This window comes from Columba livia, chromosome 1 (genome assembly GCF_036013475.1).
Source record: "Columba livia isolate bColLiv1 breed racing homer chromosome 1, bColLiv1.pat.W.v2, whole genome shotgun sequence".
Taxonomy (NCBI): domain Eukaryota; kingdom Metazoa; phylum Chordata; class Aves; order Columbiformes; family Columbidae; genus Columba; species Columba livia.
In genome coordinates this window covers 16,543,408-16,561,253 of record NC_088602.1, presented here as the reverse complement: position 1 = coordinate 16,561,253, position 17,846 = coordinate 16,543,408, and the positions used below count along the sequence as shown (strand labels likewise).

General features: G+C 35.1%; 1 protein-coding gene across 3 annotated transcripts in view; it reads right to left on the bottom strand.

The window, feature by feature from the left end:
- Positions 1-17,846, bottom strand: part of DYNC2H1 (dynein cytoplasmic 2 heavy chain 1) — a 166,287-nt gene that overhangs the window by 50,969 nt on the left and 97,472 nt on the right. For all 3 annotated transcript variants that reach the window (XM_065047277.1, XM_065047353.1, XM_065047417.1), the window contains exons 77-82: positions 16,191-16,316; positions 15,115-15,225; positions 13,054-13,209; positions 11,318-11,393; positions 8,789-9,000; positions 7,096-7,200 (exon numbers count right to left, since the gene is read on the bottom strand). In XM_065047277.1, coding sequence (XP_064903349.1) covers positions 7,096-7,200; positions 8,789-9,000; positions 11,318-11,393; positions 13,054-13,209; positions 15,115-15,225; positions 16,191-16,316 — 786 coding nt within the window. The remainder of the gene's footprint in view (positions 1-7,095; positions 7,201-8,788; positions 9,001-11,317; positions 11,394-13,053; positions 13,210-15,114; positions 15,226-16,190; positions 16,317-17,846) is intronic.

Below are 17,846 nucleotides of genomic sequence, written 5' to 3'. Positions count from 1 at the left end.
CCTGGTTTCAGCTGGGTTAAAGCTAATTTTCTTCCTAGTAGCTGGTATAGTGCTGTGTTTTGGATTTAGTATAAGAATTATGATAGCACGCTGATGTTTTTCTTGTTGCTGAGCTGTCAAGGACTTGTCAGCTTCTCATACCAGCCTGCCAGCAAGAAGGTGGGGAGTGCACAAAAGATTGGGAGGAGACACAGCCAGGACAGTTGACTCCAACTGACCGGAGGGATATTCTGCACCATATGTGACAATGCAACCAGGTCACAAAACTTGGTTGAAGAGCTGGGATGTTGCAGACTTCACTTCAACTCTTATGGCTGTGACACCTTGTTTGAGAGAAATTGACAGCCAGAGGCAGACAGAATCCATGTGACAAAGTGTAACAAGAGTACCTGCCAGCAGGCTTGCTGCTAGCAAGCAGAGCTTTGAACTCAGTTTGGCAGGCACTGATGACCGAAATTCAAAAGGAAATGGAGGGGCAGAAGGTTGGAAGAAATTACCTAGAGTATAACATGATGGGAAAGGCATTCCTTTAAATATGTCAAACAGCAAGTCAGTTCTCTTGTTAACAATACAGAGAAGCACATTAAAGTTAGAAGAATTGTTCAACTCTTTATGGTGCCTTCATGAATACCAGATGGATTCCATAAAGACAGTTTGAGATTAGTTAGATGGGACAGAAAAGCAGAATCAATTATTACCAAAAGAGCTGAGATAAATATCTAGGATTAAAAGAAAAAGGAGTATCTCAAAGAACCATCCTTCCCTAATTACTTTCAGATAATAAAAATAATGGAGTTGCTAACAAGGAGAAGTGAGAGCGATTCCCATCACTCTGAGACAAAACAGGCAAAGAGAAAAATGCAGCTGGGTTTGAGTGAAATGTATCTGGGAAAACTAAATTACTTTATATCCTCTACCCTACCACAGAAAATAATGTTCAGATTTGGATTATATTTGAGAATATAAAATTTGTCTGAAACAGATTTTCTAAGCAAGACGTTTTCCTGCAAAATCTGCACCATCAGAAGTGCAGAGTACATCCAGCCAGGTTGAAAAGCAAATAAACTTAGAAAGGGCAAAATATAAGAAGAGAAATATTCCCAGCAACTTCAGTTGAAGTGAATTGGAACCCACTTATTTAAAGTTATAAGCATTAACAGGTCAAGATTATTAGCTGGTATATAAAATCTACAATTAAATCATTTTATAGTATTTGATTTAAAAATTGGTAAGAAGCTACCGTCTGTGGAGGCTTCAACAATCTAAAGCTCAAAGGATTATTTTACACTTGTGATGCCCTTAGGCACTTTGAAGACGTGGTGGGCTGACCTTGGCTGGCCACCCAGTGCCCACCAAAGCTGCTCCATCACTCCCATTTTCAGCAGGACAGGGGAGAGATAATAGGAGAAAAGGCTTGTGGGTCGAGATAAGCAGAGGGAGAGATCACTCAGCAATTACTGTCATGGGCAAAACAGAATGAACTTGGAAAATTTAATTTAATTCATTACTAATCAAATTAGAGTAGGACAATGAGAAATAAAACCATATCTTAAAACCACTTTCCCCTCTCTCCTCCCTTCTTCCCAGGCTCAGCTTTGCTCCCGACTTCTCTAGCTCCTCTCCCCAAGTGGTGAAGGGGCATGGGGAATGGGGGTTGTGGTCAGTTCATCACATGTTGTCTCTGCTGCTCCTTCCTCCTCACACTCTTCCCCTGCTCCAGCGTGGGGTCTCGCTCACGTGAGACAGTCCTCCATGAATTTTAAAAAGTAACTTTCAATTAGGCACGCACAATCACCCCCAGGAGGTCCTAAACAGAGAGCTGCAGGTTTACAGGCTTGCCTTCCACTTGCCATTCCTGGGATGATGGACACAGAAGAATCAAGATGTTGTACTAGTATACAGAGACATGAAAATGTTGAAAATAACTTATTCTTCAACCTTACTGAGACTTAGCTGTCTCACATGATAGTCTCTGTGAAGCATTATGAATCTCTAAGTGTAAAAGAATGCTGAACTCCCAATGTAAGATATTAAAAGTGTTATACACAATGTTCAATGCAGAAATTAGCATTAAATAAACTAAATGGTAGCCATATTGATTATCGACAGTCATACCTGATGAGTGTTGGATAACCTGTCAGTTACTGAATGGTTTTTTTTACAATATGCTTTACTATATTATTGGAGAATGTTTAGATTAATAGGTCAACTTATCATACATAGCAACTAGCTACTGGCTATAGTCACATGCAGGTATGGCCTGCATATTCAACAAGATTTGATGGCATCATACAACACTAAGAGAAGGCTTTAGATGCTACACTCTCTAAGGAGTGCCTGTAATGACCAAGTCTGTTGTGCAAAGAAAGGAGGGAAACAAAACAATGGCTCTGCATTTTCATTTCATCTTCCTAGGGTGGTTACTGGCAATAAGTCATATGAGTTGCAGGCATGCTAAATCCTGCACAGAACAAGACAGTTCTTAGTGCTTTTCCAAGGTGTAAAAATACATATGCAGGCCTCTCTGTTTCAGTCCATAAAAATTCTGTTTCTCACATATGATAAATGTTGTTTTGACTAAGATGCTTTATGTATGGTTCTATTAAAAATTATCATAAAAGATTAAATTGATTCATAGGAATTTATAAAAGAACAGAAATATGGTCCCTAGAATAAGAGGCAAGTACACTGGAGCAAAAAGCCCACCTTGCAAGGTGACTGGAGACAGATCTAAATTACAGACCTTTCTCATCCATAGGAACCCTAAAGCAAACCTCCACATATTTTGACATATGCTCTATAATTGGTTATATATTAAACTGTGAGATTAAACCACTCAAATACAGGCCAATATGCAGTCAAAAATACAGTGTTTATCAGAAGAAAGGAATATGACTGTAACCTAGTGGTGAGGACTTTTGCTGAGTGTGAGGAAAGGAGTTGCAGCTGTACAGAAAATCTCTACCTGGTGTGAAACAGCTAGGATGAGCTGTGCTGCCTCCTGCAGCTGCACTGCCAGCTCAGCTCTTTTCTATCATAACTGCACCATTCTGCAGAGGGAACATAGCAAGAGATGGGACGTTATTCATGACCATATTCAACCTAAGGGATGTTGTGTCAAGGGCTTGTTGTAACAGTACGTAACGCGGAACTGAAGGGCTGCAGTGTACTCCAGAAATCCAGCCTCTAAAAATTTACCTACATACCTATAACATTCACCTACATACCTACCTACATAAAGCAGCTAAAGATAAAATACAGAAAAAAAAAAAAAGTAAGCCATGTTGCCAAAAAGATCACATCTATTTAAGTCAAATATTTTCTTAAAAACAAAATGGATTTTACCAGTATGCATGCAGTTTTAATCCTCTCTGAATTACACCCGAACATCATGAGACATAATTTCTAACAATTCAATTAGTAATTACCAATATTAAAATAATACAGGTATTGTCTGCTGAAAAAAGGAACAGTTTTTGATATAATCAATATTTGCAACGTTACCAAAAGAGTCCAGTTCTTTTTAGCGCTGTTTCAGGTTTACCCAAACATTAACAATGCGGGAGGTTACAGAAGAGATTTCTGCATAACTGCAAAATGCTGCACTGTGCTGCAGCAAATTTCTGCTACAGCTAAGTGTTGCTGCAGCAAGAGAAACTATCATTCCTATACATGAAAAAGATATATCAATAGAAAATCTATATAAAATCTACACTTCTATTATCTAAGTATTCCATCCTGTGTATTGAAATGATGTCATAAAATGGTATCAGATTTCTTGTAATAGAATTACATTAGTTTAACTGCATCGTTAATTGAATAGACTATAGTGTTACCTGTTTTAGTAATTATTTTATAAGATTTTTAACTGATAACTTGTTAATAACAATTTGCTTAAAACCAGTGTATATCTCAATGATTATTTTAAATCTCTGAGCCTAAACACATGGCTAAAGTCGAAATTCCTATCAGCTGTTTAAACAAGTAACTTCAAAGTATGTATGTCTAATAGATGAGAAACTATATGGGACAGTAGACATAAATTATGAGAGAATATACCACATACTTAGCACAGAATCAGTGACTGTTCTGGTGCTAGAGACATGGTGACTGAGCTGGCAGCAACTTATTTCTTACTACCTTATTCATTCAGCTTTTCTCTGCTATAGCTTGGTAAAGGATTTATGAGAAATGCTCCTGTTAGGAGGCAATCACTGCATTTCAAATTGTGAACCACGGGATCATCTATGGATCTAAGACAGCTGCCAAACTGTCTGAAATGGAATGGGAATAGGATTCGTAGTTAGGTAGAAACACAATTTAAGAAAAATCTCCCATTTCTGTTACTTAAATAGCCTAAGACTTAAAGAAGTACCACAAACTATTACTGGAAGGAGGAAGAAATCTCTCACATGACAAAGAAGCATCTCACACAACTGTAACTACAGCAGTCTCATATTTTCATGATTACAATCCATAGGTTTTAGATTATAATCAGTGCTATGACAGACCAGTTCAGTAGAGTACAAGGTCTGCATGTAAATGCATTCATTACCTATTTCACTTCACACAGGAACTCTGAATCTCTTCTGATTTTGTGGAGGTTAATTAAGGACTTATTTTCCAATAACAGCATTTTCTAACAACTGTGGCTCATAACAAATTATGTACACATAGCTGAAATAAATTAAATCATCAGCAATCTACAGTGTATCTGACAGAAACAAAAGCGATTAAAGTTGATGTTTACGTAAAAGATTTTAAGACAAAACCAAACAGAGCTACATTGAGTCTGGGCGCATTTTTTGGCTTTGTACTAGAGGAGTTCTTGCACCCTGTGGATTAACCTGTGCACCCTCATCCTACTAATCTGTCTTTATACAGCTTTATAGTTTCATGTGCTAATAAAAAAACAAATAATTTGAGAATACAGCTATGGATTTAAGTGAACAGATAGGCAAATCTGCCAATACTGTATCCGATATTCAACAAATGCAAGACTCAAAGGCTTTCTTTATTTTTTTTAACAGATCAAAGGTCTTATACCTATAATACATTTCTGCGTGGAGCCCTTTCTAGGTGAGTGTGAACAAACAATTAGATACTTTTTTTAAAGAAACATAATTCAAAGTCTTGAGATAATAGGGAATTCCAACTATAGGAAATTTCCAGTTCATTTTGCCAAGAAAGGTTGGACCAGATAATCTGTGAGATCCCTTACAACCTGGTATTCCATGATTCCATAATTTACTTATTTTCTCCCCCTCCATAACTTATCCTTATATAAGACAGCATGGTAGGGCTATGGATAAAATTGAAGCAAGCTTTGATATACAGACCAGTTCACTTCATCATGCTGACATAAGATTCTTAACCCAATCAACTTTCATATTATCTGTTGCAATTAATTTACCTGTCAAATAAATTATGCTAAACGCTAGTTAGATTTGTCCTGTTTAACTGTACTTATGCAGCAACAGTGTGCTCTTATTCAGACCTAGCTAAAAATCAAAGAAAAAAATATAAAGAATTAAAGCTTTGCCTCAAAGTCTTAAACTTGCTCCATATTTGCTCTAAAACATTTGAATATCCAGCAAACCTGAATAAAATTGAAGGTGGACTTTTATCTGCCTATGAGCATTACCGAATTTCATCTCAAGCTGAGGTAAAACCTCTTCTTACTCAAACTCCTCCCTAGACTCTAGGCATGAGCAGCTCAATTCAGTTGTTACACATAATGTCATTTGAGACTCTATTATCCAAGATACTGTTCTGGACAGGCAGATAAGACACAGGACTTCCAGGTCCATGCTCGGCTGGATCAGGGTACACAAGCAGTGGGAATCAGTTGCTTAACACTGGATTCTGGTGCCATTTTTGCCCCTTACTTCCAGCTGTTGGCCCAACAAGATAATGTATTCATTTGGGTCCTGTGTCATATTTGGCTGCTCCCAGTAGATGTCTTAAATACACTAGGGCATCTCCAGATGATACAAGATACCAATTTTTAGGCAACTGAATTGACACGTAAAAGAAGTGAGAAAATATTAGCAGTGAAAAGCTTTGTCCAACAAACCAAACAATGTATTGATGATGAAGACATCCAGAGTTCAAATCACTCAAACATTTCCCTTCTCAGACTGACAAAATAGAAGTTATAAGGTGAACAGGAGAGACACTCAGAATTTTCTGGCTCCACAAGGGGTGGGAAGAACAGCTGCCCCAGCTGTGCCATTAATAGTGCCCAGCATAATGGGTAACCCAGGTCACTCACCCAACACAACTCTAAAGCAAATACGTAAAAAATCTTTGATCATTGCCTATTATTCCAGCAGTGAGATCACTGCATTTTCACATATTAAACATATATTCAAATCTGGACTAGACTGCAATTAAATGACAGCTGAGAACTCTTGACTATGATACCGCCATCTGCCATATCTTACAGCCAAAGCAATAATGGAAATATTTAAAATTAGTGATTTTTTAAACCAAGACTTACAAAACCCTTGAAACTTACTTTTCATTATGTTGAGAATTTCATTATGACATGCCTAAGTAGTTGTATGCCATTTTCCAGTGAGAACAACATTTTTTTTCAAAATATCACATTTCTAATAGTAAAGATAGAATTCTGACTATTGGGAGAATTATTCAGAATTTCTCACTGAGAAAAAGCACTAAATGTTACCCATATTCTGTCTATCAAACTATTGTATTAGAATTCGGTGACCAAACCTAAAACCGTAACTTGCAGTGAACAGCAGCTCTAAGTACTATCCTATTGACAATACAGATACAACTGGTGAAACTACTTACATAAGTGGATACTCTTCAGCATGAACTGAATTACATTATCACAAACTTTCTCAATAATTCTTTGTTTATTTAAGTACTAAATTAATATCTTTGTAACTAAAGATAACTATGATTATATTAAAATATTCTACAGATAAAAGTCAACATATTTTTAAAAATCCCTCAATTTACTGTGACTTTATCATGGAAATTCATATTTATGAACAGGTGGTTGCATTCTCCAGCTTATACTGGATGCATAAAACATTCAGAAAACAATGAAAAATGTAACTTTACCTGGGAACTGATCATACGTTGTGCTGAACGAGCAATATTAGCAGGCAGGCCAAAATAGTCAGGTTTGTCATCTTCTGGAAGGCTTTCGATAATATGACGATAATCCTGCATTAGAAGAAAAGAATAAACATAACTGATGGAAATTTTTCAGCTCATGAAATTAACAGTGTATACTGAAGAGATTTTCATTGAGCGAACTGCATAAAATGAAGATTAAAATAAATATATAACACATGACATATTTTGGTAATCTTACTTATAAATTTCTTGATTTTATTTATAAAAACTTTTTTATACAGTGTTTCTACGCTAAAAGAGCAAAAAGCAACTCTGATTACTGTGATGCTACCAGCTGAAAATAAAAATATGCTACAACTGTCTCCACAAAGCAGTTACAATACTTTTGTTGAAAACTTAAAAGATTAATGACAATATATTAAAAAAAATGAAAAATATTTTGGCATTTGGAATTAGAATAATAGAGTATAATACATAGTTATAAAATGAAGAGCTCTCACTTCTACTGAAATCTATAAAGATATTATCACTCAAAGAAAGTGAAATCATTTAGGTAAAGGTTTTGAATGATCACTGGGGATGCAGAATAGCATCTCACTTCAGAGATAACAACAGTACCAGATCTCTATACCAAACACAGAGGGAACATTATTTAGTTAGAGATATTATTCCATTTTTTTAAGTAATCAAATTTAGCTTTATTATTAGTGTTCTCCTAATCAAAACTACTTGCAGAAAAATATTTAAGACAGAAAAGTATAAACTCTCACATAAATAATCAGATAACTATAAGAAATTGAGAGATAGTAAATGCAGTGCAGGCAAGAAGAAAGGTTAATCTATTTCATTATATGATCTACAAGAACAGAGACCACCTGGTTTGTTTATTCCTTCCCTCTTTATTAACTTGGCACATCTATAGAAAATAACAGTCATATTTAAAATTAAAAAATAAACAACTCCCAAACCTAAACAGTGAGAATCCAGGTGAAGAATGCCAAACAACAGCAATTTATTTTAACTGGCATAATTTCATTTACGTCAAGTCATATTACAGGTCTAACACGGAGTTCTACATTAAAATGCAAATGAATCGTAATAACAGTAACAACAATAGTATGTGAAAGGATAGGGAGAGATCAATTCTTTAGGCTCTGTTGAATTCCCTCTTGTTTACATTAAAGGAATAGTACTGAAGAATCAGAATCCATATTTATCTCCAAATAAAATGTCCTATACTCTCTACAGCATGTTACCAGATTATGTCAGAATACTGATATATCTTGTAAATAAGATCTATTTAGATTCATATTTCATCCAGAACTTACAAGAATGTTTAGCAGTCTGTACAAGAGTGCTACTATGTTAATATACTGTCATATAAAAATGTAATTATATCCTCCTTTGTCATAAATTGACTTTTACTCAATTCTTCATAGCTGTGCTGCTCTGCACCGCAGTCCCATCAGATATCATAGAAAAAGAAGGTCATCGAACAGACTAGCAGAAAAGTTCTGAAACTTAAGAGTTAGTGCTCCATACAAAAGAGTCGTAAATAAATGGAGGTAACCTTTGGATTGTAACTCCGGTTTTCTTTGTGGAATTATTTCCAAGAATAACTCTTGAAAAGAACTTATTTTAGTTTCTATATTGGTGATAGAAGATGTATACCTACCAAAATACTGCAGGAATTTGGTAAAGAGATGGAGTATGGGAAACCAGTCATCTTCTTGCCTCTAGTATTTAAACTGCCAATGACTCGTGAATTGAAAAGCTGCTCCAAGTAGGACCGAAGAACCCTCATATCAAAGTAATTATCTACACGGCCTCCATAAATTGCATTTTCAAACAAGCCACGCACAAATTCCCACTGAAAATCTTTGGAACCTATAAATTAATAAATATTAGTTTTGCATTAATGGGTAGCATTGCATTATAAGCCTTTCTTAATGTCTTTGTAGTTCTTCAGTGAAATTAAAAAAAAAAAATAATAATAATTTCTAATTGTTTTTCTTCTGTATTACCAAATAATAAAAGCTGCAGAAATATCAGAGTTTGTAAATATTTTTCATCTATAAACTTACGGTGCTTTAAAATGAGTTATTTGAAATATTACTTAAGTCTTGAGGTGCTTTTTACTGTAGATAAACCAATTAGCTATATGCATTTCAGAAATTATACTATTAAAATTTTAATTATGTGCTCCTTTGTCATAAATAAACAGAATTTCCCCCGTTCAAAATTTTATACATTATTTTGCAACACAGTACCACCTGGTCTCATAAAGTAAACTGATTGATTGAACCAAAACCAGACAATGCTCCAAATAGATAACAATTACGGGAAATGTCACCTTTCAAACACAAAGAGGTATAGGATAGGTACTTCATAAAACACTACAACTCACACAACACAGCACATAAAACTTAGCATGTTACTATTAGCTTCCTGGTCAGGTTGAGGTTGCAATTAGATTACTCTGGTTTAGTTGTATCCCACAAGTTCAAGGTAACTTACGTTCCCTCCCTTCCATCACAGTTGTCCAAAATAACTACATTGGACAATTATCTACTTATACTCTATAGCAGGGGTGTCAAACTCATTGTCACCAGAGGACACATCAGCCTCGCGGTTGCCTTCAAAGGGCCAAATGTAACTATTCCAACATTTATCCAGTCCTAAAATCACATTTGGCCCTTTGAAGGCAACCGCGAGGCTGATGTGGCCCCTGGTGACAATGAGTTTGACACCTCTGCTCTACAGCTTTCATGTGCAAGTGTAAGCTTGTACAGAAAGCTAGTCCTTAAAGTCCTTTGAAAAAAGGAAACAGCAATTCGTTTAAGGGGGTTTATTGTGATAACTGTTTTTTCTAAACACTTCAATCATTCCTTAGTAGGAAAAGTTATCTTCACAGTAACAGTTAATAATTAGCAGTGACAGTGATTCAACCTCTTTCAGGTCTATATAACTAAGGTCCAATTCCAGACACACTAATAATCCATAAATCTCATTTAATCAATTATCATAAATTATCTCTAAAGATCAGTTCCTAACTTTTTTTTTTTTAAGTCTTGGCATTTTATATCATTTCAAAATAACTTTTCATATTAACCAATATTAAGAATTTACTACACTACTTAACAGAACAATGAAGTTGGCTCTAACAGTGAGTTTCAATATGAAGAATTCATTCTTATTCAATTCATATTAAATTCATTTATTCAATACATGGGGGAGATCACACTGGGAAGGAATGGAGACAGAAGACTTCATCTTTCAGGCATTCCTGTATTTCCTTTTTATTCCTCTGAATTCAAGAAGCTGAGCAGAATAGTTCTTGGCAGAAAGAAATTATTGGTTTACCCAACCACCCAAAAATGGAATTATGATTCCCCCTGTGTTTCTAGCTTTGCTTACTGGTGATGAGCCTTATCTCAGTGTTGTAGAAAGATGAAGCTCTGCATACAACATCTCTCCTAATGTTAAACAGGACAGGTCCTGCTTGAACCCAAGGTCAGACGTCACAAGGTGGCTTGAATACATGCAGCTAAACTCTCTTTTGCCCTAAAAGAAGGTAACCTATTACCTGCTGCGTACTGGAAAGAGGCTCCAGGCTCTGCTGTCTGACAAACCCTACCTTAGCACTGCCTATGAGAATGTCAGTCTGCATAAGCCAAATATGGGAAAAATAAACCTGGTCATGGAATAGTTTTGAGCCTGTATCCAGCCCATATCAGTTTACTGATACAGACACATCCTCAGAGTCTGGATCTAATCCAGAAAAGCCTGATGGAGCCCAAGCACAGCTGATTCAGGGTCAGACTGCTCCCACACTGCCAGAGTTACCCAGCTACCCAGTCATAGTATCATAGAATAGTTTGGGTTGTAAGGGACCTTCAAAGGTCATCTAGTCCAAGCCCCCTGCAATGAGCAGGGACATCTTCAACTAGATCAGGTTGCTCAGAGCCCTCTCATGTGTTGGTATTTGGGAAAATGTTCCAATGAAGATACAAGTAAAAAATTTAAATACCTTTAAAGCAACCTTTAAACAAAATGGCCCCACTCCAAACAAAACAATAATGCAAAGTAACCAATCTATAAAAATTACCGTGAAAGGTTTTAATATTCTAAAGATTTTAAATGAGAGACATTCAGAAAGGTTATACTACAGAGGTAAGAAGTCTTTCCTTAAGAAGTGACTTACCCTCAAACAGTGTATCAATAATGTCAAAACCAGCACGGAGATCAGATAATGAAAATTCGTAAAACTTGGTCCAACCCTACCATTAAAAGAAATCCAGACAATTTAATTAAACACACAATGATAATCATGAAGTAAACTACAAATATTAGGTGGTTACAGAATACTGTATAATACTTAATACTGAATGAAAGAAGAGACAACTTATGTCCTCTGAAGTGCATATTTGGAAAAATTCAGTGGAGGGAATATAAAAAAATTAGTTCTACAAGAGTATTTGATTTTACATACTTATATAAACTAGAATCCATTGAGTAAGAGGAATGCAAACTTAAGATTCTTTTATCTCCTAACAGTTTTTACTTCAACTAAAGCTTGCTGACATCTGTCACTAGATCATGCATTGAATTATGATTTTATTTCTGAGGGCTTTTTGCATTTCAGTTTCTTTTGGATTTCCATAAATAGTTCTGATTCTTCAAACACAGTCTACACTACACTTTTATCATCTTACTCCTTAATTCATATCACTTCTCTGCTGACAAAAATCAATTTAATAAGTAAAGCGATTACTGCTGTTATTACAGTAAAAATGCAGATTGCCATATGCATATTTTAATCATTCTCCATTTTTATATCTTTTTCTGTTCTTGGTGGTATTATGCTTTATGTAGTATTATTGTATAATGTGTAATAATTCTCACAAAAATCTTTTGAGGTAAATGGAGGGAGTATAAATAAATACTGATATATGATACAGAATTAGGAAATCCAGATCTCAAAGGTGTCTCCTGTTGCCGTATCTTCTTGTGGCTGTACCTTTGCATATGGATTATTTAAGAAGAACAGGAGCATATGACTCACAATGAGAACCATGAAAATGTGTCAGATAACACGCACGTATCCAGTGAGGTGGATACAGTCTGAGGCCAAGCCCACAGATGAAGCTTCAGGGTGGAAAGATGCTGCAGTCTCTCAACAGTGTTACTGCCTTTTTTTGACAGATCTGTACATGGACTCAAAATAACCTGAAATTTATTACAAAATACAAGAACTTCTCACTGAGATTACCATCCAGCAATGTTAGAAACTGGTAAACTTATCCAAAATATAAAATCATCTGCACATGAGATGAACACAGTGGAATTAAGGAGAATTAGTAATCTTATCTTGTGCAAACTTGGACAGTTCATGGTAAATGAACATGAATTTAAACAAAGCCAAATGAGAGTTCAGGTATCAGATCAGTATATATATTTTCATCTATTCTACTTCTTGAACACTGTGTACAAAGTCTGTTTGTAAAAGAGTGAGACAACCTTCTAAACAAATGAGTAAATTCCCTTGTTCTTCCTTCTCCTTGAACAGGGTTTGTGTGCACAAAGAGGAGACAATATCATCCCTCCTTCCCATCAAAACCTGTCACATCTTCCATTCAATCATGTATGTTTTCAAAACATTTTTCCTGTCCCAAGCAAGAAGGATTCACAGAATCTTTTCCATGGGACCTCACTCCTGCATCAGTACCAGTTAGTACATAAATCACAAAATAACCCCATCCAGGCAGTCACAACTTTCAGAGGGACAAAAATTTGTGCTACCAAGATCTTATTTTGCAATAAATTCAGAGACAATAATGAAGGCAGGCACCAGAGGTATCCAAGTTTCACTCATCTCTGAACATCATCCAACATGATCCTGATGAAGAATACTTTCAAATATAAAAGTAAAAATATTACCTGAGGAATATAATTTCTTCTTTCTTGGCATACAGCATGAAACCATGCTAAACAAAAGAGAGAATGCGCTCGAGACAGATTTCCCTTTTTACTAATTTGCTCTGGTGTCCAAGATTCATAGGTTCGCAAAAGATTCTTTTTGAGGCCCGGAGGTGCCTGCATTGGAAGGAAAAACACTGTTGTAGACAGAAAACCTGATACTTTTATGCGCTGTTTTCTTAAATTCTAGCTTACAATTTATAACTTAATGAAATTACAAACAGTACTTAATTAAAAAAATCTGCTTGTACTAAATGGCCTAACGACAGAATGATCTTATACTGAAAACAGCTTAAACAGCTTAAACTTACTAAAATCATAACCAGAACGAACTGACTAGAGGACTAAACTACACTAAAAGAACTTAATGAAGGAATATACTCTAGCAAAACATGTAAGCTTAAAAGTAAATTCTGTCTTTTCAAGAACAAGAACTGCCTTCTCAATTTACAGGTTTACTAACAATTATTATTTCTGTGATCAGAGCTAACCTGTCTCATGCCACCACTGCACTGTATTAGTCACCATACAGATATGGTGTATATGTGTGATAAAATGCCAGTTCTGTTAGTGTTAGGTGTAGTGTTCACAACCAATAGAAATAACTACAGTTAAAATGTATATCATAACAAAGATTAAAGTGCTTAAAAGTAAAAAAACTGATTAAATACACAGCCATTTTCAAATTATTTGCAAATGTGAAGTTTAACATAAATTAAAAGATATTTAAATCCCATATTCATATTTATAAGAATGTCCATTCTTTCTTCTGAAAAATAATGTTTGTTAATGTTTCTGTAAGATTACCAACAGCTGTATATGTTGCATTGCATTTTTGTGGAAAATAATTGCAAAATATTTCGGTCAATTGATGATCTTTCTTTTAAACTATCTACATCTTGATTGGTAACAGTTAAAGGACATTCCACAACCATAGAATAATGAAATATTGTTAGTCAAGTCATTGGTGATCACTGCCCTTTTGTGGTAGCAAAGTATTTACTATTAAAGCAAAAAAAAAAGGTAACAAAAGGAATTAGAACATTACACCAGTGTGACGTTCCAAAGATAGTGGGATCAGTAACTTCAAGAACCAGATGAAAAGAAATCTGACAATGCTATACAGTCCTGTAGTGTCTGTAGCACTGAAGATGTCAATATAAGCAAGAAAGTGCCTCAGAATTTTAAAAATACCTGCAGTCCATACAAATGCATAACAATTTTGGCTTCCTGAAAGGAGCAACATTGGACCTAAAAGGCCAGAGCTTCTTGGTTTAGCTGTAGGCAAAATCTCCACACTCACACCAATGGGTGAGTTAGTAGCACCACTATCCCTGATTTCCATAAGAGACTTTAATGCATAAGTCCATTAATGATTCGAGCACTTTCCAAGAAGCTGGAGGGGCATGGTCCCAGTTATTCGTTAGATCGACCCATTCTGAAAGCAAAGCTCTCAAATTTTAGTGAAGGCCTTTAACAGTATATTCTGCTGTATAGAAGGAGAGCCATTTTTGTTTAAAGGGAGCAGTAAATATAAAGCTATGGGGCCAAAAAGAAAAATAAGGCAGAGAAAGTATGATTCTGTGATCTTCAGATGAGTACATTTGCCAAGAAGGAGGAATTTCCTGTTTTTCATCCATGTACCAGCACCTGTGAAGTTTTTTTGCTTTTAAGAAACAATGATTAAATGCTTAAAATAATTTGAAGCTCAAAACAAAACAAATACCTCCAGTTCACACTTCCAATTGGAAAAAATATCTGGAAAGAAATTTTACAAACCTTCCCCTTAAAGAACAGCTTCTGTAAATTTCCACATACACATTATAAATTATCATTAAAATCTTTCAAGGTAAATTCATAGCATCTTTTGTATTCCATCTAACTGAAATATAAGGCAAAACCAGTTACGAAAATAGTCCATATTTCCCAGGCTTTAGTCTATCTAAAGCTTTAGTTTACTAAAGATCAAGGTTAGATCTTTGAAAACATGCAATGAAAGCTTTCCTAACAGGCCTTACTTACTTCATAAGTTATTTTCAGACTTGATTGAAGCAAAATCGGAGTAAATTTTGGATGAACTTCAGTTGTAAGCCAGAGGCGGAAGTTTGGTTGAGGTTGCAATGTATTCAGCTCCTGTTAAAGAGATATTATATGTTGAAGTAGGTTTTGCAGGGATTTATTTAATATACTGAAAAGTATTTAAAAAAACATAATAACATAAATTGGAAAGTTAGGCTTGTCTAAAAATTCTTCATCTGTTTGCACAAGTAAGGTTATTTAAACAAATATTGTTCAAGATGTCTCTTCTCTTCTCCACACATTCTATATATCCGCTGTGCTTAAGTTCAAAGTTACTACCATATTTGGACTAGATGACACATCTCAGTGTTACCTTACTTTGTCTTTCCTTTTTTTCAAAAAGGATTATATGAATTTTAAAAAGGCACACACATGCCACACGGTCATTGCTTGACAGATAGAAGGTAGACTCCAAAATCATGTGCATGGAATACACTTTACGATCATTAGAAACTGGAAAATTAAGATTGTAGTAGCTGTTGATAGGAATTTGGTTTCCAGATTTCACAGTAATATACATGTAAAGACACTTTGATCTAGTTAGCAAGTTAGTGATTTTACATGCCATAAGGAAGTGTGTGTTTCTGTAAAACATTAGGCATTTTAATTTCAAAGAATCAAAAGCCTCTTGGTGACTCAGACACAAGCTTAACATAAAAGAACCAATAAAAAAGAAGTCCCAGAGCTGAAAAAAAAAATCCCAAAGAATAAATTTAAGCATACATAGATTTGGAGTTCAGCAAACATGGGCAGTATCCCATGAAGTACCAGAAGTCCTAAAGGGATCATTTTTGTTCAGCCATTGTGGCAGAAATACTCTACATTGTATGAAAACTAAAGCTCTCACACAAAGGAAGGAGCTGCTTAGACCTGAAGCATTTCACTTCATTCATGACTGAGAAAACTGCAAAGGTTTATTTTTAAACTGTTGTAATTTTAAGCATCACCATGGAAATGCCTGAAATGCTTCAGAAATGTTGCATACTAATTTTGCCTAGTTTCCAATACATTCTTGTCACCTTTTCCAATACAGGAAGCCAAGATGTAACAAGATGCAGGTTCTTTAAACACAGCCATTCTCCATTGCGTGCACAATCTTTTAAAGTTCGGATAGCCAGGTCAGCTTGGCCTTGGCCCATTGCAATCTGAAATGAAAGACACAGTTGTATCAGGAATCCATCATACCTCCTTTAACAGCTAAACACGAAATCGTGTTTTCAAACTAGACTGCATAAGTAATAAAGGAGGTGTGCTAAAGATAACTAGAATTTTCTCAAATGTCATAGGTTACTAAAGTAAAGATTTACCTCTCTAACCTGAGTTTGTTAAGAAAAACCCTTATCTAATGTCTTTATGGAAAAAAATACATATCATTTGGTGACAGTGAGGGTATTCCCTGGGAACTCATTTAAATATCAGTGACTGAACTGTATTATTGTAGAACTGCTGATACAATAAAAACAAGAGATAGATGAGAACAAATTCTCTTTTGTCTCTAAGGTAGGACTGGAGTTAAGTTAGGATATTGAGATGGCTAAAAAACTAAGACTTCTCCCTTTCTAACTGGGAAATATTAAAAGCTAAACAAACAGTCTTCATTTTTTATAGTGTCATACTGCTGCTACAATAAATTCGAATGTTCAAATGGAAATAAAAAGATCCCAAATTTAATTTTCAGATAAATTAGTGAAAACTGAAAACAAAGAAAGGACTTGTTTTGTAGCCCAATTACTACAACAATTGATGCTGATGACTGTCTGCAGAGTTACATTCACCTTAGTTCTCCCTAATTGGAAGCTCTATACAACTAAAACCCCTGAACCAAACACCTTGAAAATAAAGTGGTTTTAGCCAATCTAAAAAGTCTTGTCTTGGTGTTACTGCTATAGCAAAATATAACTATTCTGATTATTAGCACTTCATCAAATATCCCTTAAGAGGAAATCCACCCTGGCTTTTTATCCTAAAACTGTACTGAATCAAAGAAACTTGGGGCCTTGCCTTTTATGATAAAACAGGGATATCCTCTGCACAAATAAAATTGAGTCTAATATCTTGAAATAATTTAAAATAGCCTAAAGGATATAACTGAAAGACACCAGACAACATGGTAGTACACCACACAAATTTAGTGGTCTGTTCTTTATCCCATATAAGAAATGATTCAACAGAGAAGAAAAATCTAATCTTCTGTGTTGTATTGAAATTGCATGAGGAAGTGCAGGAAAAAATAACACAAAATATTCTCATTAGTGGGAGAACTTTCAGATGACTCGGTTTGAGTACTGCTTCTTAATCAAATACCACAAAGTTACATTTTAAAAGTCCAACATGTAAAGGTTATTTAGAAAAACACAAAAAGCTATGTGGCAGAGAAAGAAATATGCATTTTGAAACATTCACAGACAGACAAGCGGGCAGTAAGATCTAAATCTTTACAATTTGATGGGAAAAACATATTACATCAGTGCACATTCCAGGGAAGAAACAATTTCAAGGACTATTTAAAAGCAACATTAAACTTGACATTTTCTATTTCTATGCTAACCAGTGATCAAGTAGATAACAACACCTCTTCCCTGAATATTTCAAATGGCAGAAGGAAATAACATTTTACAGAAAGGTATGAAGCGTATTGGTAATGTGTATTAGGAATACTAGGAAACTCCTTAGGT